The 22,380-nt window shown below is 38.3% G+C and overlaps 2 protein-coding genes across 6 annotated transcripts in view; one reads left to right on the forward strand and one right to left on the reverse strand.

Annotated features, from left to right (window-relative positions):
- Dnajc24 (DnaJ heat shock protein family (Hsp40) member C24) overlaps positions 1-7,267 on the forward strand; it is a 47,273-nt gene extending 40,006 nt beyond the window's left edge. For all 3 annotated transcript variants that reach the window (XM_055599328.1, XM_055599338.1, XM_055599318.1), the window contains exons 4-5: positions 25-93; positions 5,809-7,267. In XM_055599328.1, coding sequence (XP_055455303.1) covers positions 25-93; positions 5,809-5,939 — 200 coding nt within the window. In that variant the 3' untranslated portion in view covers positions 5,940-7,267. The remainder of the gene's footprint in view (positions 1-24; positions 94-5,808) is intronic.
- The window catches only part of Immp1l (inner mitochondrial membrane peptidase subunit 1), a 62,690-nt gene continuing 47,564 nt past the window's right edge, over positions 7,255-22,380 (reverse strand). For all 3 annotated transcript variants that reach the window (XM_055599296.1, XM_055599305.1, XM_055599286.1), the window contains 2 exons: positions 8,357-8,467; positions 7,255-7,421 (listed from right to left, as the gene is read on the reverse strand). In XM_055599296.1, coding sequence (XP_055455271.1) covers positions 7,353-7,421; positions 8,357-8,467 — 180 coding nt within the window. In that variant the 3' untranslated portion in view covers positions 7,255-7,352. The remainder of the gene's footprint in view (positions 7,422-8,356; positions 8,468-22,380) is intronic.

Genomic DNA, 22,380 nt, shown 5'->3' on the forward strand with positions numbered 1-22,380 from the left:
ATTATCTTGTTTTGTATTTTACAGAAGATGAGCTAAGAACTATAGGGCCAGTGGACAAACGGGTGCACCTTGAAGAGATGTCCTGGAATAAAGGTTGGATTTTATTTTGTCATATCCACACTAAGGAGAAATGTTAGGAGTATGTGTGTATGTGTGTTTGTGTGTGTGTGTGCATATATATATATGAAAAAATAATGATATATGGAAGTCTTAATAAGTTTTACCTTTCCACATTTTTTGTTTGGCCTACTTTAATCAGCTTTGCTTATTGAAAATTATATGACTTATTTCTCGTTTTTTATTCCAATTAAGTATATAGTTTTTCTTTTTCTTTTTTTTTTTTACCACATTGATTATTGCATTGTTATGTGTAATATGGTAAAAAAAATAAAACAAAATGATAATATTCTTGAGGCTGACAATGAAACTGCTGTCAGAATTTCTTTTTGCTTCATATGGACTCAGAAACTGATAGGTCTTTTCAGTGTCCTGACCTTCTGCTTTAAGGGATTGCTGTTTTCTTTGCCCTCACTTTCACTGTTTAGCTTTGTTTGAGCCAAGGTCTCATGTGTAGCCTGATATCATATCATCTGAAAATACCTATGTTAACTGAAAATGACCTGAACTTCTGATCCTCCTGCCTCCACCTGCTGACGCTGGGGGCTGCACCCAACCCACCACACTGTTATGTGGTGCTGGCACTTCCCTAATGCTGCTCTCACTTTTTGATTGTCCTTAGGAAAAGTCATGTCTTCTTTTCATGTTCTTTTACTGGAGTATTAAAATTGTAGTAACCAATGTAATTTTTGCATTCTTCTGTTCTTTGCAATTGTTGTGGTTACACATCATTAAATTAAGGAAACACAACTTTCTAGATGGAAGCCATGAGCTTCATTCAGTACTTTTCTTGGAAAATAAAATTACTATTTGCTAATTTTTTTATGTACTCTTAACTCTATAGATTTATTTTTCAGTTTAAGGTATGATCCCTGAAAGGGCTTATAGAAGCTTACTCGTGAGTGAAGGTGTTTAAAATACAATCCTTGAAAAGACCTATAGAAGCTCACTAATGAGTAGGGCACTTTGATAGACTCAGCCACCCTTCTTGGAATCAAGCTTCATTTATAACGACAGATTCTTTACTAGTGCTCTAAGGTAGTGAGTAACACACGTTATTGACTTAGAAGAGGAACCAGGTTTTGTCTGTAGTTCTACTCTGTATAGCCATTCCAAATAAAATTCTGGTGTAGAAGCTCATATTTACAATGAAAAATCAGAGTCCTGGGGTCTTCTGGAGTATTTGCAGTAAAAAGGAAGGACTGCTCTTTGTTGCCAGCTTGTGGAGAGACAAATTAGAATGTGACATTCATTCGAGATTTGTCCAATTAAATATATTTTTAAAAAGTATACCTTGGGGACTGGAGTATATATACTCTTGGCTTCCATTTAGATGGTTCAGTGGTTAAGAGCACTGGCTGCTTTTGCAGAAGACATGCATTCAATTCCCAGCACCCATGTGGCAATTCACAACTGTCTATACCCTAGTTCCAGAGGATCCACAACCCTCTTGTGACTACCACAGGCACTGCACACGGGGTACATGTGGGCAAGCATTCATGCAGGCACAACACCCATACACCTAGATACAAACTGAAAAAAAATTAAATTTATTTTGACTCCTTGTTAATCATTAAATGTTTAGTTGCTTTTTAAGTACATTATTTTTAAGTATTCACTTTACATTCTGGTCATGGCCCCTTCTCTCCTCTGCTTCTGGTTGCACCCTCTCTCCTTGTTTCTCCTATCTCTCCCTTTTCTAATACTTATTGAAGGGGAGTCCCCCTACCCACCCACCCCAACATACCACGTCTCACCAGACTGAACACATCCTTTTCTCCCCTGTGGTCTAGCAAGGCAGCCCCTCCAGGGGAAAGTGATTAATTTTATGTTTTATTTTATGTTCATTGGCATTTTGCCTGCATATATGTCTGTGTGTGTCAGAAGCCCTGGGATTCTGGTTATAGACAGGTATGAGCTGCCATGTGGGCACTTGGAATTGAACCCAGATCCTCTGGAAGAGCAGCCATCTCTCCAGCCTGCAAATTAGATCTTGATGTAGTTGTTAATACTTTGCTTGTTAATGGTGTCTAACAGCGTGAAAATAGTACAAGCTGATTTTTTGTAACATTTTTATTTATATTTGAGCATTTTGATTTTCTAGTTTTAAGATTCTATCTATCTATCTATCTATCTATCTATCTATCTATCTATCTATCTATCTATCTATGCATCTATTTATTATTTTATTAAGAGAGTGTCTCATGTAAACCACACTAGCCTCAGACTGTCAAGACAGAGGGAGAAACCTTGAACTTTCCCAATTTTTTACTCTCCAAGTACTGAAATTATAGGCATGTCCAACCAGGCCCAGTCTAAAACTTTATTTTAAATGCAAAATGTGAATTGGTGGTTAATTTCAATATAGTAAAGTTAAGTACAGAAAATGAAATCACAGTGGTTATCAGAAGTATATTTTTGACCCTGGATCACTGTGCATGTATGTGTGTGTGCGTGCGCAGTGGTGGGGTGGGTCCACTTGGCCACAGCTTGATGACAGGATGTTCTTTCAATTGCTTTTCCACATTATTTTTTGAGAGTCTTTTTCACTAAGTCCAAATCTCAGATTGGCTAGTCTAGATGGCCAATAAGTCCTGGAGTCTATCTGTTTCTACTCTCTGCTGACTCATTAGTACTAGGGCTATAGTAATAGGTGTGTGCCACAACTGGCCTTCATGTGGGTGCTGCAGTTCAAATTTCAAGTTCTCATGTTTTGTAGTAAGCACTTTACCCACTGAGCTATTTCCCCAGTCTCTTCTAAAATAATCTTCGTAGTAAAAGAGAGCAGAACTACAGCTACAGCCAATGAATCAATAAGAAGCATACATAATATTACACACCTCAGGCTGGGACTGAAACTCATGGGAACAGCGCTTGCCTCACTGCATGAGGCCCTTGGTTTAATCCTCATTGCTGCTAAAAGGAGAAAGGGTAGGATTAAAATATAGACCATCTTTGATGCTCATTTAAATTAAGTTGTAAAGATAGAAATCATCCTTGTCCTCCTGAGAAAAATGAGGACAATATAATATCTATGTCAAGTCTGGAATCTGACAGGAGTTTTAAAAACTAATATAGCTTTTAAACTAACTTTCTGTGATTAGAAAACGTAGTCTTAGAAGAATAAATAAATTTTTAAAAAAACAAAAGGAAAAAAGAAAAACAGTCTTAGCATATAAAGTTAATAAAAGGTCTGTCAAGTGGGCAGGTTATATTGTTTGGATTCTTTCAAGGTCATTTTTACAATGAGCTTGGGTGATGAAGGTCCAGAAAAAGAGATGTAGACACATACGAGAGACATGGTCCAGCAGTGCATTTCGTTATGCCGAAAACATGTTCCTGATAACACTGGGACACGGAAGATAAGCTTTCTCCAGACAATAGCCTTGGTCATTCTGTTGATTTTCATACACTGCATCTAAAATGGTTTATATGAAAATACTGCTTTAAGGCCTCAGTGAAGAGAAGAAATTTTAACCAGATATGAAGATGAAAACTCATGGCAAAACTCCAGGGTGAACCCTGGTGCCCTCTGCATCACTTGAGGCTTATGCCACCTCAGATTGTTTCTCAGCATTCACTGAGGCAGTTTTAAAGGGTGTGTGTGGTGGGTCCTTCCCTTAAGAAACCTAATGGCCATTGTATATAATAAAATAGAACAAAAACATACCTCAAAAAGAAGGAAGGGAGGAAAGAAGGAAAGGGAAAGAAAAGGAAAAGCGAGGGAGAGGAAAAAGAAAGAGAAAAGAAAAAAGTACAGGGGCAAAGCCAGGCATAGTAGCGTCTTTACTTTTTTGAGAAAGAGTCACATGTATGTAGTTCTGGTTGTCCTGGAGCTCACTATATACACTAGGTTGGCCTCACCTAGATTCTCTGCCTCTGCCTCCAAGTGATGGGATTAAAGGCTTGGGTCACTGGGTAAGGCTTGGTAGCTTCTAATTTTAGTCCTTAATCCCAACACTTGTAGGCTGTAAAGCTCAAGGCCAGTAATAGCTACTCAGTAGGATCCTGTCCAAAAAAAAAAGAAGGAAGGAAGGATGGATGGAAGGAAGGAAGGACAATAAAAGGAAAGGAAAGAAAGAAGCAAAACAGGAGGAGGGAAAAAAGAGGGCTTGGCAGATGGATCCCAGGGACCTACATGGTAGAAGGAGAGAACTAACAGACACATACACTTTATCTTCTGACCTCTACAAACATGGCATGGCACATGTGCGCACGCACACACATAATAACAATAATAAATGAAAAGAAAATCAACTTTCAATTTTTAGGTAATTAATGTAATTAATTTTAGGTAATTAATGTAATTCACTTTAAAAACATGTTTTCATTAGTTATATATATGTTGGCTTTAACGGGAGATTTTTGCATTTCTAAATTCAAAATGAGATTTTTTTTGTTTGTTTGTTTATGGAGAAAACCCACATTGTGACAAAGAGTAAAAGCAAGAACCAAGTTATGTTTTTCTTTTTGATAAAGCTGCACATAAAGTTGGCCTAACAGCCCATTTTTCAAAGACTGCATTTTATACAGAGCAAGCACAAGCTGAAGCTCATTTCAGCCTCTCTCGTCCTCCCTCTTGCACAGAGTGAGCTCTAAATGTAGCCGAGTTTGAGAGTCAACTGGAGCTACTTGAGGATCCTGTGCCCACTGACATGCCATTTGTCTGTATAAGTTATGCGTGCAGTAAAACAGTATGACCTGGTGAGTTCTGATAACTACAATACTTCCCAGAAATAGTAAAGTAGAACAGCAGTAGGATCAGAGGCTTTCATTCAAAGGACAGGAGCATCTAACCTTCCCATTCCCACCATTACTAACAGGTATGCTGGGATATGCCTGCAGTCCTGGCACCCAGAGGCTGACTCAGGATAAGTAGAATTCAGAGCCATTCTAGGCTACACAGCATAATTAGGGCTTTACAAATAAAACCTAAGGCAAAATGGCTGAAGGAATAAAGGCATTTGTAGTCAAGCCTGACAATTTGAGCTGAATTCCCAGATATGGTGGAAGGGGAGAACTGACCTCCACACTCATGCTGCGCCATTTGTGTAAGAGCACACACATGCACGTGCTCCCCCCACATAAATGTAATTATTTTAAAAATACAAAGTAAAATTTAAAAACCCCATCGTCAAATGTACTATTTGTATGTGATTTTCCTATAGTACTTACCATTTTAAATACAAAGCTAACAGATACATAACTCACGGGAAAAGAGAAAAGCGAACATTTGATGTAATTGAGTCCTGTAACATGGAACTTGAGGGAAACAGTTAACTGAGGTAGCCACCTTCCCTAGGAGAAAGACGAGTAAATTCCATGTTCCCTTTATCCTCACTGTAACATCTTAAATGCCCTGCTGAGAAGACTATAGAATTTTCAGGGTTCTTAAGAAAACAAAATTCCAAGTAAATTTCCTAGATTACTCTGAGCATCCTTTGCTGCAGCCCTATCCATGAATACAGAACAGAGTCAGCGCACCAGTCTATCGCCACTCCAGACGGGCTCTGCAGTGGGTAATAAGTTTTAGCAGCACTATTCCTATGCATGAGAATTTTTCCAGCTCTCCTTTAAACTCATTTCTTTGTTTCATTGTACAGTTTCTCTGGAACATGTTCTGTATTTTGAATGGTTTTAACAAAGTAGGTGACTGTAAGCATTTGAGGCATTACTTTGTTTCCTTTGTAGATGATGAGTCTTTTTCTCTGAGCTGTCGATGTGGGGGAAAGTACACTGTCTACAAGGATGAAGCAGAAGAAGTGAGCCTCATCTCCTGTAATACGTGCTCACTGATGGTGGAACTCCTTCATGAGAGCTGACTGCGCTCCTGGGATCCTTTACCTGCAGTCAGCATGGGCACAGATGCTTTCTTGTGGTTAGCTGTATAATTTGCAAAGATAAGATCAGATCTTCAAGCAAGGACCACTTCAGAGTAACAAATTAATTCAGTTGTTTATATGTATCTGAAATGTATAATTACAGGATATCACAAAAAGGATTATAATTATATTTTTTTATTTTTTATATGACAACTTTTGCTTTCTCCTTGGTAAATAAGCATTTTTTAAAATATAAATTTCTTTTAAAAAATCAGTTAAGAGCATTCTTTATAATTACTAAGAGTTTTGTTTGTTTTACTCATTAATGTGTGTGTGTGTGTGTGTGTTTAAGAAGGGCAGAGGACAATCTGTGAGTCTGCGAGGAGCTGATTCTTCTCTTCTTCCCCTGTGTGGATCCCAGGGGTCAAATTCGATTTCTCAGGCTTATAGTACCTGCCTGTACCTGCTGAATGATCTTGCTAACCCTAACTATGAAGTTGCTGATCTAAAACATGATGGTTTTAGTTGCTGAACATATATGCCTGTTGTATACCTACTTTAATTTCTCAGGTATTCAAATTTAGAGTTTTTGTCCATAAATTGTGAGCCCAGTTCTTTCTTAAACAAGGCCGAATATGGATCTCTATGAATTTATTTCCAAACTGATAAAAAGCATCAAGTTTTAGAAAATATGACTCTTGTCCTGGCTCTGTATATCTAAAGCTTGTCAGCAGCTATCTTAACTTCAGATAAAATTTAGGAAAATAACTTAAAAAATACTGAATTAAAAAACAAAACCTGAACTTCAAAGCTGAATTTTATTTCTTACCTCCAAAGAACAAGGAGCCTTTACTTCATTAGTGGTGCAGTGAGGGCCTTTTCTAATGAATGATGGCTGAATACAGTAGACCACAGATATCATATCCTACGTGACTTCCCCTTGTATTAACATTCTGTGTAGAGTGTAGATCAGAATTCATTTCATGAACACAAGTGAAGCCTCACAGACTGCTGCTCAAATGCTTCTTTTAGGTCCAACTCTTGGTGTTGTCACAAGAACATAGACTTGGGTGCTTAGTCTGAGACTCTTGTAAAGGGCTGACAGACGAGGTACACTTGAGACCAGGTTGCTTTCATTGTACAGGAACTACATAATTCAAATGTGAGGTAGTCATCTGGATTTCTTCCCCAAGATATTTTCTATCATAAAATTTAGAAAGAAAACTTGTTTTGGGTTAATTTTTATCCAAATACTTTTAGTTAATTGCAGAGTGTGATATTTACTCTTACATCTAATTAAACACATAAATAAAACTGAATAGCAAATAGTTTATTGTTATGTCCATGGTTTCAATTGCAGTAATAAATTCATTTGAATAGGAGACAATAATCAAATAAAAAAGCAAATGCTTGCTAATCATCAGAAAATCTGTGGGCATTTGGGCTGTCACGCAGAAATCCAAAATCACTGAAAGGCCAAATCTGTAAAATGAAAATACAATTGAAGACAATTAATGAAAAATTTTTTATAATCATGATGTTCCCCTTTCCTGTTCTCTGTGTTAGATAATGTAGTGCATTCTCTTCATCAGTTATTCTGAAAATAAAATGGTTTATTCAGTCTGGATACCCAAACCCTATTTGTTTAGTGTATCAATATAAATTTGTGAAGACATGTCAGTTTCCTTTTACCAACCTAAAATGTTACGCTATCAATCTACGGTACTTGAGACTTCAAGTGCTTGAATATTGGCATCTGTTTAAGTATAAAGAATCCTGATCATTATCCAATTACCCTAGGTATTCATGAGTTTTTCTTCTTATACCCTGTGATAAAGGGAAAGCAGGTGTGGTATACACACCTGTAATCCACATCTCTGATACTAGCATTTGTGAGACAGACAGGAGGGTGGAGAATTTAAGGCTTGCCTGGAATACAGAGTATGACCTTGTCTGAAAACAAAATTATATCAATCAATAATGGAAGAACCAATGAAGATGACAATGTCATCTAAGGCTTGTACATTCACTACTGCCTTGCTCCTACCTACGGCTTGCTGTATTATTCCAAGTAGACTGGGTCTGGGCTGCTGTTAGAGAGTGCTTGCTGAAATGCTAGTATATATGACCATGGCTATAAAAGCCACACGACAGGGTTTGTTTTCTGTAAACTTGATGGTTCCCTAGGCTACTACTTTAGTTTAAATTTTGTTACTAAAAAAGTCTCAGTTATTCCCCTTAGGAGAAAGAAGGGGAGGGGATAATGTTTTGTCTGTAGCTCTTAAGTAAAGGTAAAATGTTCATTAAATACAGTCACTGAAATGGTTAAGTCAACCTGGCAGGCCATGGATTTCAAAATTTGAGAGAACCATCCCCAACTCAGAAAATAAATCTGTGTTTTAGGCATTAAACCGTACCTTAAAGAAGATCCGTCCTCTTATTAGTCCATATGGTATAGGTCCATAGTACCTGGAATCTGTAGAGTTACGTAAATTATCACCTTCTAACCAAACATGACCTATTGGCACCTGGAATTAGTAAAAGAAAAGCAGGCCCTTTAGAAACAAACCTCAACAGGGGACTATCACTGAAAATACGTCCCTTAAACCCTGAACTGTGATGCATACCTTGAATCCCAACTCAGGAGACTGAAGCAACGGGATCATGAACTTGAAGCTAGCCTGGGCTACACAGAATCTATGTGAAAGAAAAACTTTACTTGGAGAGAGAGCATATATCCTAAAGTCTTCCTTATACGTGTTGTAAAAATCTTCTACTTTTACATTCATTTCTTAGTAATATCAAAGGCTTCCACATTTTAAAAAGATCTCTTTAATATACAGGTCTCAAACATTAATTTGTAGAAACCTCGAACTTAGTTTGTAAGAAATCAAAACTATGGCAGTGTCATTAATTTAATAGACTTTGAAAGAGGTCGTTAGGCTGCTGACTGAAAATGTGCCCTCCTGTTGCAACAACAGTATAAGCAGGGCAGCCAGTCAGCTACATCCTGGGGCCAGTTCCAAGGCCAGACCTATTAGAAGGCTCATGATGAGCTAAGTGGTGATGGATTGTGACATCAATTACAAATAATCTCATCATTTCATTGCAGTGAGCTTGTCAGAGTTCTAATTAAGACCCTTGTCTTGCCTTTGTACAGGCCATATCGTCATTGCCTTATATGTTGATAATGACCATCAAGAACCAGAAGGACCTATTATAAAACCATCAGTTGCAAATTAATGACAGTGACCTTCTAGTAGATGAAAAGATAAGTCCTGTGTATTAACTGGTAAAGTTTTTTAGAAGGCGATACGCTCCAAAAATGCAGTCCTCCAATGAGACACTAATATTCACCCACTAATATCCATTCAATATAAACTTAGAAGGTGCTTTCTCGCAGCAATCTGTACACTGCCTTTTTTTGTTTTATTTTACCATTTTTTTGTTATGTAAGAAAAGTTGATTTATTGACCAGACCAAAACAATCTATTGGGAAGATTTCATTATTTTTAGTAGGGCTTAATAAGATAGTATAATTTTATTTTTTATACCTTTTTGTATATTGTGAACATTTAAATTTTAAATTAATTCTCATAAGGTTATATTTCTGGGATATCTTGATTAGAGGAACTAGTTTCAGGTCCTAGAGCTGATGACCTCTGTTACAACCTATATTGGAACCTGACTGCCAGGAAGCGCAGTGTAAGGAAGCAAGTGTATCTGAAGGCAGGCACAGTGAGCACTGCGTGTGCGAGAGCCTCGTGTCCCTACCACACTCTGAGGATTTACTTTTGGAGAAGATGCAAGATAAAGAGTGCTTGTATTTAGATTTCTGGTTTTTGAAAATGTGTTTGTTCCTTGGTCCTAGAAAATAGGTGCTATGGATGACTGAGTATGGGACACCAGTTATGAGCAAAAGCAAGGTGTTTTACAAATAGGGTCCTATGCTGACAGCCTTGAGAGGTCTCCACCTAGCTAAGGAGCGATGGCATTTACAGTCAACCTTGCCATGTTGTTCCCCCCAGTTTGCCTGCCCATGCCAAATGCTGAGTGTTTAGAACACTTGTCACTACGTATAATGCGAGCCTTTGTGGGGGTTACCGGTTTATAACAACATCCAACTTTCATGTCTTTTTGAGACAGGGTCTCATGTAGCCTAGCGCTGAACTCCCAAATTTCCCATTTCCACCTTAAGTTCTGAGATTACAGGCATATGTGGTCCTGGGGATTGAACTCGGGCCTTACTGCATTGTAGGCAAGCACTCTATGAACTGAGCTACCTCCCCAGCCTGTTTTGTGTATCTCTTCTTACTGTTTTTATGAAAAACTAAGCAAGTAGATATTAATGCTATGATTTTATTTTTTTGTGTTATTTTTATATTGCCATCATCATTGAATGTCTGCCAATCCAATGTTAAGAAATAGTACCTCTGTATCTTTGTTTTTGTCTTAGTTTTAAAAACTGAATTTTACTTGTGTGTGTGTGTGCACACAGGCCAAGTTGTGCCTATGGAGGTTGCAGGACGTGAAAGAATAAATGCTTTTTTTTTACCTTGGGGATTACAAGACTTGAGCTTAGGTCATTAGGTTAATGCATTTACTCAATGAGCCATCTTTCTTCTGCAATTTTGAGTACAGCCAAATCTCTTTCCATGTATTTAAAAGACAATGTAAGGGCTAGGAATATAGCTTATTGGCAGAGTACTGTCTACATAGCATATATGAGATCCTCCTCTCATTCTCCAGCAACCCATCTCAAAAAACAAAACAAAAACAAACCTACAAAAGCTACTTTGCTGTCATTAATGCTACTTTATTGTATTACTGGTGCTTCTCACTACATGGTTTTGGCTTAACTGGCAGAAGATTATTCTCTACATTTGTTTTCTTACTGTATTCCATTCAGGTGTTGCACCTCTTTTGCCTACAATGGTCCTCATGATCCCAACTTTCCTATCTCCAACTGGTTCTTACATAATATACTATAGACCCATCTTTATTATATGAGTGAGACATGATCTCTCACATCCTATATTTCTTATGTTACACGTGATTATAGATTTATACATCAAATATTTACCTTTTACCTGTATGCTGTTTCTCATTTTCCTTTACTTTATAAACATGAGTTCAAATTTGGATTGCACCTCAACCAAAGTGTGGCCTCAAGTATTTGCTGGAGGTAAGTACTTGGAAGTCGATATTCTATTCAAGCAGAATGACCTACTTTTGTCATAGTTATGGTATGTTTCTTTGGAAACAGACAAAGAAAATGAAGTATATGGGATAATAAACTTCACAATTACAAAAACAATCTTTTAAAGAAATCCAGAAGGCTGGAGATGTTGCTCAGAGGTTAAGAGCACTGGCTGCTCTGGCAGAGGACCCAGCTTTGATTCCTAGCACCTGTGTAGCTGCTTATACCCATCTGTAACTCCAGACCCAGGAGATCCAATGCCTTCACCTGGCCTCCTTGGGTATCAGACATGCACACAGTACACAGACATACATGCAGGAAAAACACTCATATACAAAAGACTAGAGAAAAATTAATTCAAAAAGAAAAAGAAGACTCAGAACATATCTCCAGGAGCCTTTGGAAGGATGTGACCTGAGCTCACAAGAGGTAGCATAAAAGAGGAATAAGAAAAAAAATGCCTATTTTATTTCATGTGATCTTTAGAACACCTTGTTAAAAAGTGTCTGATGTTATTTTAAAAAAGGAGGTTTGTGTGTGTGATGTATCAGTTCCTCGTGGTGACTCTCACATATGCCACTGCGCATGTATCTATTTATAGTAAAGGAATAGTCTATTTCTCTTGGACTTGGTGCTTCCTATAACACAGACAACCCAAGAAAACAGCCCACTGCCGATGTTCCCTTTTAATCCAAGAGAATCTCTTGTAACAGGAAATTCTCTTAAGTATGAAATTTCCCTTGATACACTTACGTTTGCTGAGTATGTACAATTATATTTTTACATATCCACCCTTCCTTCCTACTCCTGTTATCCCTCCCCTATACATTACTCTTCTCCCTTTTACTTTCATGTGAAACATATGTTTATGCACATATATGTGTATCACATGAAAGTACATAGTTTTGTATGTATAAATTCTGTAATTCTAGGACTACAAATAAGAGAAAATATTCAATGTTTGTCTTCCTGTGTCAGACTTCTCTCACTTAATATGGCCATTTCCACTTGCACTCATTTCCCAGCAAATAACAAACTCATTCTTCTCTGTACCTGACTATAACTATTACGGATGTACGCCACACTCTTATACATGCACCTCTTGACAGATGGAGAGGCTTATTCTCTAATACTTTCCAAATTTCAGGTCTTACATAAGAACTTTAATCATTTTGGACTGATTTTTGTGCAAGGTGATGGGGTAATCTAACTTTGTTCTTTTGCCAGTGGCTACCCAGTTTTCTTTTCTTAATATTTTTTTATATTAATTACGTTTATTCACTTTGTATCCCAGCTGTAGCTCCCTCCCTCATTCCTTCCCAATTTCATCTTCCCTTCCTCATCTCCTCCCATGCCCTTTTCCAAGTCCGCTGATAGGGGAGGTCCTCCTCCCCTTGCATCTGGCCATAGGCTATCAGGTCTCATCAGGTTGGCTGCATTGTCTTCCTCTGTGGTCTGGCAAGGCTGTGCCCTCCCCCCCCCCCCAGGGGTAGATGATCAAAGAGCCAGCCACTGAATTCATGTCAGAGATAGTCCCTGTTCCCCTTACTAGGGTACCAACTTGGACACTGAACTGCCATGGGGTTATATCCGTACAGGGGTTATATCTGTACAGGGGTTCTAGGTTATCACCATGAATGGTCCTTGGTTGTAGTACCAGTCTCAGACAAGACCCCGTGTGCCCAGATTTTTGGGTTCTGTTGCTCTCTTTGTGGAGCTCCTGTCCCCTCTAGGTTTTACAATTGCCCCGTTCTTTCATGAGATTCCCCGTACTCTGCCCAAAGTTTGGTTATGAGCCTTAGCATCTGCTTTGATACACTTCTGGGTAGTCTTTCAGAGGCCCTCTGTGGTAGGCTCCTGTCCTGTTCCCTGTTTTCTCCCTCTTTGGATGTCCATCCCGTTTGCCTTTCTGAAATTAGGAAAACAACATCTTTCACAATAGCCATTAATAACAAAGTACCTTGGTGTGACTCTAACCTGTTCAAAAAAACCTTCAAGTCTCTAAAAATAGAAAGAAGTAGAAGAAGATATCAGAAGATGGAAAGATCTCCCATGCTCATGGATAGGTAGGATTAACAGTGAAAATGGTCATTGTGCCAAAAGCAACCTTTGGATCCAATGCAATTCCCATCAAAATACCAACACAATTCTTTACAGACCTTGAAAGAACAATTCTCAATTTCATATGGAAAAATAAAAAACCCAGAATTGCCAAAACGATCCTGTACAACAGCTCGACTGGAGGTATCTTCATCCCTAATCTCAAGTTGTACTATACAGATCAATAGTAATAAAAACTGTATGTTACTGGCATAGAAACCGAATTGTGGAATCAAATAGAAGACCCAGAAATAAACCCACACACCAATGGATACTTGATTTTTGACAAAGAAACCAAAACCTTACAATGTAAAAAAGACAGCATCTTCAACAAATAGTGCTGGTCTACCTGGATGTCTACATGTAGAAAAATGCAAATAGATCCATATTCATCACCCTGCACAAAACTAAAGTCCAAGTGAATTAAAGACCTCAACAAAAAAACCAGACATACTAAATCTGTTAGAAGAAAAAGGTGGGAAAGAGCCTAGAACTCATTGGCATCAGAGACAACTTGCTGAACAGAATACCAACAACACAGGCTCTAAGATCAACAATCAATAAATGGGACCTCATGAAACTGAAAAGCTTCCGTAAAGCAAAGAACACTATCATCAGAACAAAATGACAGCCTACAGACTGGGAAAGGATCCTTACCCAGTTCTCTAAACACCATGTTTTGAAATGAATCTTTTTTGCACTTTAGTAAAATAATTAAAATCAGGTGGCTTTAGGTGTATAGATTGGTATCTGGGTCCTCTTTTCTATCTCACTGATTTACATGTCTCTCTTTGAATCAGTATCATTCTGAGTTTGTTAATATGGTTCTGCAATGTAACTTGAAATTGGTGGTGTAATAATTCCTAGCACTGTTCTTTTTGCTCAGGTTTAACTATTGAGGACTTTGTGGTTCTATATGAATTACAAGATTACTTTTTCTATTTGCATAAAGAAGTGGCATTGGAATTTTGATGGAGATTGCTTTGAATACAGCACTCAGGAGGTACAGGCAGGGAGATCCTAAGTTCAAGGTCATCCTTGGGTACAGAGTCTGAGGCCATCCTATGCTACAAGAGATTCTGTCTCAAAAGCAAAACAAGCAATCAAAAAGATAAGGGCAAATATGTTTACTCTGTTTTTGTCATCTCAAAATTGCCAGTAGTACAAATGCTGGTCAGTAAGCAGAAGCTAGATATATGACATTCATTTTCATAAAAATATGTAACAGATGATTAAAATACAAAAACAAAGTACATTAATAAAGAACTAATGGAAAAATGTCTACAATCATCAATGAAAAAGTAACTTCCAGCACTGTATGTATAAAACAATAAAGTCCTTATTCTCTGTTTTATACATTACCTAGAAAACTAATGTGTATATATATATATATATATATATACATACATACATATATACACACACACACACAAACACACATATATATTTATATATACGTACATACATACATACATATACACATACATGTGTATCTTAAACCACTTTACCTTTTTGGTAATACTTGTACTTTTTTTTTCCCCGATAGAATATTACTATGTATTCCAGGCTGTCCTTGAACTCAAAATTCCCTCCTTCAACCTCCAAATTGCTGGAATTATAGGTATGCACCACCCACCCTATGCCCACCTTGACTTTGTTAATGTTTTGATTTTGGTTTGGTTTTGTTAAGACAGGGTCTCACTATGTAGGCTTGGCTGGACTAAAATTTACTACTGTAGAGCAAGCTGACCCAGGAATCATAAGAGATCTGTTTGACTTTCCATCCTTGGCACTGAGATCAAAGGTGCCCAGCTGCCTGATACTTTTTTTAAATTACATTTTAATTTTTTATATTAATTACAGTTTATTCTTTTGAATCCCACCTGTAGCCCTTCCTTCATTCCCTCCCAATGCCATCCTCCCTCCATCATCTCTTCCCCTCCAAGTACACTGATAGGGGAGGTCCTCCTCCCCTTCCATCTGACCCTAGCTTATCAGGTCTCATAAGGACTGGCTGCTTTAGTCTTACTCTGTGGCCTGGCAAGGCTGTCCCCCATCACAGGGAGGTAATCAAAGAGCCAGCCACTGAGTTCATGTCAGTGACAGTCCCTGTACCCCTTACTAGGGTACCCACTTGGAGAATGAGCTGCCACGGGCTACATCTGTGCAGGGATTCTAGGTTATCTCCATGAATGGTCCTTGGTTGGAGAATCAGTCTCAGACAAGTCCCTATGTGCCCAAACTTTTGGGTTCTGTTGCTCTCCTTGTGGAGCTCCTGTCCTCTCCAGGTCTTACTATCTCCCCCTTTTTTCATAAGATTGACTGCACTCTGTCCAAAGTTTGATTATGAGCCTCGGCATCTGCTTTGATACACTGCTGGGTAGAGTCTTTCAGAGGCCCTTTGTGGTAGGCTCCTGTCCTGTTTCCTGTTTTCTCCTTCCAATGTCCATCCCGTTTGTCTGAGTGAGGATTGATCATCTTACCCAGAGTCGTCCTCCTTGCTTAGCTTCTTTAGGCATACAGATTTTAGTATGTTTATTCTATATTTCATGTTGAATGTCCACTTATAAGTGAGTATATACCATGTGTGTCTTTCTGCTTCTGGGATACCTCGCTCAGGATCATCTTTTCTAATTCCCACCATTTGCCTGAAAATTTCATGATTTCCGTGTTTTTAATTGTTGAGTAGTATTCCATTGTGTAAGTGTACCACAATTTCTGTATTCAGTCCTCCGTTGAGGGACATCTGGGTTGTTTCCAGGAGCCTGATACTTTTAATGATTTTTAAATGTATGTGTATGTATGTTTCATCTGCATGTTAGAATGTGCAAATGCATATGGGTGATCATGAAGACCAAAGTGGGTTTCAGATGCACTGAAGCTGGAGTTACAGACTATGGTAAGCCCTGAGCCTCAGAGTCTGACACAGTTCAAAAGGGAATGCTGTCTGTAATAATGCCAGGCAGGGACTGGTTAACAGACTTTTTTGGTCTCTGGCACTACACTAAGAGCAGGCTACCCTCCAACCTGTACTGTAAACCTCCGCTGCTTTGAAAAGTGCAAATAGAAACTACAGTTACATCGAACAAGAGAAAGAGTTTACAACTATCCTATACTAAACTGTGAACAGGGAAAGATGGCAGAATGAAATATGTTTTTTGAAAGCCATGATTACCTTATAACTAGGCCTAGAAAAATATTCTAATAAACGTTTCACAAATTCTGAAATCATTTATTTGTGTTGTTTCCTGTAATAAACATTGTCCAACTGAGAAATCTTTTGAGACTGTTGTAAATATGCTATGCTCATTACTTCCTGAGCAATGATAAAAGCTAATCTCAGGGCCGGGAAAAGGATCAAGCCTGCAGTTTGTGGCTATACTCTGAGGTCTGGTTAAGTACCTCTTTTTTAGCAAAACCAACAATTGTAACTGCCCCATAGTCTGCGGTATTCATTTATCACAGGCAGCTTCAGGAGGGAAGCCACAGGTGGAACCTTGATTCAAGTGAACAGCTTAAAGTATCAAATAACACATATAGTAAACTGTAACCACTAATTTATTTAAGCAATTAAAAAAAATTGAGTAAAAGATATTGATTTTCTAGATGTTTCAAAACAGAACATCCTAAGAAATGGTTGTTTTTAAGCTAACGCCTTATTTACTACAGCTCTTACACTCCACAAGCAAAGTATAGGTGTGCATTCACTGACTCTATGTACTGCTTACGCACAATGTTTTTCTAATAACTGCATTAAAACATGAAGGCATGAAGACGAGTGATCCTTTCGGAATTCTGTTTTGCACATTTTTTTTCTTCCTCTAACATAAAGGAAACACACTTTCTGAAAGCATTCATATTAGGCCATTTTGTTTCTTTTTTAATTACATTTTTTATATCAATTACAGTTTATTCACTTTGTATCCCAGGTGTAGCCCTTCTCTCATTCCCTCCCAATCCCATCCTCCCCCCTCAGGGAGAGGTGATCAAAGAGCAGGCCAATCAGTTCATGTCAGAGAAAGTCCCTGTTCCCATTACTATGGAACCTACTTGGACACTGAACTGCCATGGGCTACATCTGAGCAGGGATTCTAGGTTATCTCCATGAATGGTCCTTGGTTGGGGTGTGAGTCTCAGACAAGACCCTTGGGCCCAGATTTTTTGGTTCTGTTGCTCTCCTTGTGGAGCTCCTGTCCTCTCCAGTTCTTACTATCTCCCTCTTCTTTCATAAGATTCCCTGCACTCTGCCCAAAGTTTGATTATGAGCCTCAGCATCTGCTTTGATACGCTGTTGGGTAGAGCTTTTCAGAGGCCCTCTGTGGTAGGCTCCTGTCCTATTCCCTGTTTTCGCCTTCTTCCAGTGTCCACCCCGTTTGTCTTTGAGTAAGGACTGATCATCTTACCCAGGGTCCTCTTTCTTGCTTAGCTTCTTCTTAGGTGTACCGATTTTAGTATGTTTGTCCTATATTATATGTCTAGTATCCACTTAAACCGCATGCGTTTTTCTGCAGCTGGAATACCTTACTCAGGATGATCAAAGCAACCCTGAGATTTTACCTTACACCCATCATAATGGCTAAGATAAAAAACTCAAGTGACAGCATGTGCTGGAGAGGTTGTGGAGAAAGGGGAACCCTCCTTCATGGCTGGGAATGCAAACTTGTACAACCACTTTGGAAATCAATCTGGCGCTTTCTCAGACAATTAGGAATAGTGCTTCCTCAAGACCCAGCTATACCATTCCTAGGCATATATCCAAAATATGCTCAAGTACACAACAAGGACATTTACTCGACCATGTTTGTAGCAGCTTTATTCATAATAGACAGAACTTGGAAACAACCCAGATGTCCCTCAACTGAGGTATGTATACAGAAATTAAAAACAAGGAAATCATGAAATTTGCAGGCAAATGGTGGGATCTAGAAAAGACCATCCTTCGTTTTGTTTCTTTTTAGCAAAAGGAAATGAGAGTGAAACAGCAAGGGCACTTCAGTCACAAAAGCATTCCATTTAAAGCAGATATTTTTAAATATCTGTTTTGAATCTAAAGAAATATAATGTTTAATTCATTGCCTGAAAAAAATCCACATAATGAATGCACTCGTCATTTAATTTTAACAATTATTAGACATATAATTTTTATGTTACTGTCTTCAAATATCTACACCTTCATGTAACTAAAGTATATTCTGCTGCTTAATTTATGACATCGAAAATTCAGCCATATCCAGGCCTTATATACAAAACCAAAATGATTTATTAATAATGCTTTTCCAGCTAGGCACATGGGAGAATGGGGTCGGGAGAGCACAGGTTCTAAGCTAGCCCAGGTCCCAAACTGAGTTTCAGGCCACCCTGAATTATAGTAAGGTACGGTCTCAAAAAACAAAAAATAAAACAATACTTAATGCAATACGGGGCACTTTACAGTTAGGAGAACACAGCGATAAGTACTAAATACAATACTGAGATTTTTTTTTTCCTTTTTGGAAAAAAGTTGACAAGACAGATGCACACTATAGAAAATATACATGCAAATGGGCTTCTCATTTTAGGTGCTTATTGAGAGTATGGGGTGTGAGACAGCATCTCGCTAGTCCTGGCTGGCCTGTAATTAACTGTGTATATACCAGGCTGTCCTCAAACTAGGTGTATTCTGAGAGAGTGTGTATGTTTAGACTCCTGCATTGCCTGCATGTGTTTATCTGCACTGCATGTGTGCCTGGTGTGCCTGCAGAGGTTGGAAGAGGGGGTGCTAGCTATTCTGGAACTGAACTTACAGATGATTGTGAACTAAACTGAACTCAGGTCTTCTGAAAGAGCAGCCAGTGCTCTCAACTGCTGAGGCATTTCTACAACTATTCTTGTCACTTTATCTTATTCTTTCCAAAGCCTAAGCTCATTGTAGCATGAATTTATTGCTGTAGATGAATTTTGTCATTCTTTTTAGGCTCCTATTGTTTCCTGAATAAGCATAACTGTTACATGAGAGGATTTAGGTAAGAAACAAATTCATACTGAAAGCAAAGGCTACCTGTAAGAAAAGAAAACCCATTCTCTTAAAAGTGGAAATGATTAAAAGTCAATATGTAGGTCGGTTGTACTGACATTACTTATGCATTGTTTACAAATCATTTTGCATGCTTCTTTTTGATAGACACTCCTAATTGTGTTTATTTATCAAATCTTTGAAATCATTTACAATGAAAGCTTTGTAAATACAAAATTGCAAATTATGGGACTAGATGGCAACATTTGTTGTTGTGTCAGAGTACTGTTACAGCAGCCCTCACTAGCTCAAACTGACAATGTCCCACCTCAGCTTCCTAAGTGCTGGCACATGCCCATTACAGGTGCATGCCTTCACAACTAACTCTGGTGCTATTTTAAAATTTTACATGCATATTTTTAATTAATATACCACTTCCCTTTCCTCACCCAACCCCCTCCTAGGTTCCTCCTAATCCCTTTTGAATTGATGGCCTCTTTATTTTTGTTAAACATATACAGATACACAATACGTAAATACAGCTTCCTGCATTTTTGATATCTGTGTATGTGATTTTAGGGCTGACCACTCTGTACTGGGTAATCAACCAGGGTGTCATCCTTGAGCTAACTCTCCCTCAGAAGTCAGTAGTTGCCTATAGTTATTTTAGAAACTTGCTATGAGATTTTCCCCCTTCCATGTTAGCAAGTTTATTGACATTGTCTCTGTCTAGGTTTCTTTTTTTGTAAACATTTTCATGAGACATAGTCTCATAGCAGAGTTCCTGGTCTTCTGCCTCCTATACTGTTTCTACCTCCTCTTCTTCAATGTTCCCTGAGCCTCAGGGAAAAGGAATTGTGCTGTAGCTGTGGGTGGGACTTGGCTCCCTATGATCCCTTGATTTCTTTATTGTACATGTTTTGCTGTAATGTCTCCATTTGCTGTAAAGAGAAGCTTCTTCAATAAAGAGTGGTAGCTACACTTCTCTGTGTGAATAAGGCTAACTTACAGAGTGTAGCTAGGAATGGTCACCTAAGATCCATAACCTCAATAGGCTCAGGCTAGGTATCTAGTTCCAGGCATGATCCCGCTCCTGTTGAGTGGTCCTTAAGTCCAATTAGACAGCTGTTGGTTACTGTCAATGTATGAATGTCAGGAGACCTTTTTTATGGTAATGTATGAAACAGAATAGATGGCAGTCTTTAGAAATGAAGGTTGATGTTACAGGACAAAGAGCAATAAAATACTGTAAAATAAAATAAATCATGAAAACAATAAAATCATGAAAATATACTGGATATCAGCAATTAATATAAAATACAATGTATCTGAAAGATTATTAGTAAGCTCTTATAATTTTTCTTTTTTCTTGATAATATTTAATGTAGACAATGAAATATGATCATATTCACTCCCATCATTTCCTTCTTTTTCCCCAGCCCCTACCCCATACAAACACACTCTTTCCCAACTTCATGTCTTTGGGTGGGAGTAGCTCACTAAGTCCAATATATTTAGCCAGATCGCATGTATCTGGGGCATCCACTGGGGCATAAAATACTGCAAGTGGCCACACCTTCACAAAAGAATTATCCTCCTTCTCCCAGCAGCTATCAATTGTCAAAAACTCCTCAGTGCGGCATGGGGTCTGGAGATCATCTACCCTACCTATGCCAGGAGTTTGGGTGGCTTGAATTTGCATTGGTCGTAGGGTGATAACCACTACTGCTGTGAGTTAAGTGCAGCAGCCATGCCATGGCCAAAGCCAGCATTTCACAGAACTTCTCTCCATCCTCTGGCTTAGATTTTGTTCCTTATCTTTGGAGTTTTAGTAAATTCTTAAATTTGTGCAAAATCAATATATCTTCTCTCTAATTCTGAAGTGAACCTCTTCCCTCACAGGGCCATTTGACCCTTTGCTAAAGCTAACAACTTAGATGTTATTTTAAGCCCTTTGGTTTCCCTTTCTTCCCCTGTCCAATCTTATCTTGGTATTTTTTTCAGTCTCTCTAATAGTTACTTCTTTCCTTCTCCATGTTCCTACCTCAGTTAGACTTCATATGCAGTTTATTTAACCAGGTTCCCCACCTCCAGGAACTCAGAATCCCAAACTATCTTTTGATAGTCTACATTAATTTCAGAATGATCTTTTATAAGCTCAGTCTCTGTGTTATTCCTCTGTTTGAGAAATACAAGGAAGTGGGTTTGTCTTTTCATTGTCCTCGCTATCACAATGTCCCACCCCCAGGAGCTTCCTTTTGGCAGTTACCAAAAGTATAATCCTACAGTCTTACTCTAGGTATCATGAAGGCTGTTTTAAAAGTCTTATCTCAGGCTGGAAAAATAGCTCAGAGGTTAAGAGCACTGTCTACTCTTCGAGAGGTCCTGAGTTCAGTTCCCAGCAACCACGTATTGGATCACCACCATGTATAATGAAATCTGGTGCCCTCTTCCAGTGTACAGGTGTACATGCAGGCAGAACACTATATAATAAATAAATCTAAAAATAATTAATAAAAGAAAAAAATAATAAGAGTCATCTCTCCCATTCCACCCTCTGCCCTTTTTTCTAAGTTCAATGACCTGGATGCTCCTGAGGCAGCCTCATTAGGGCAGGCACCAATTTAGGGACAGAAGTCCTTTTCAGTATATGGCCCCAGAGATACTTAAAAAGGAAAATCAGGTCATATTTCAAATTGCTTCAGACAGCACAGGCTGATTTTAGAGGTTCATACAGAAAATATAGAGGAAGCAGATAAGAAATATCGGTTCCACCTTCGGTGTCTAAATTAATCATCAATAGTGATATTTTCTTTTATACTGCTTGGCTGCCTTGCCCTCTTAGCTTTACGTGCTTGTTTGGTAGAGATACAAGCACTACTGTTCACACAAAGTGAAGAGTTGTTTTTTTGTAGAATCTCTAAAGGAATAGGAGAAAAGCCTTCACCTAGGTTACCAGTACAATAACATGTAATGCCAATTATTCTCTTACCTATTTACTATGTGTAACCACTTTAAAATATGCATATTTATTTTTATGTTATTCCCCCTAGCCATTCTTATTTTAGGTAAAAATAGTTTAGTATAATGAAAATACTTTTATGGGATAAGATTAAGTGGTAAACTACATGTAACCTGTCGAAATTTGA

Source organism: Psammomys obesus, unplaced genomic scaffold, assembly GCF_907164565.1.
Source record: "Psammomys obesus unplaced genomic scaffold, mPsaObe1.curated_primary_1811, whole genome shotgun sequence".
NCBI classification, from domain to species: Eukaryota; Metazoa; Chordata; class Mammalia; order Rodentia; family Muridae; genus Psammomys; species Psammomys obesus.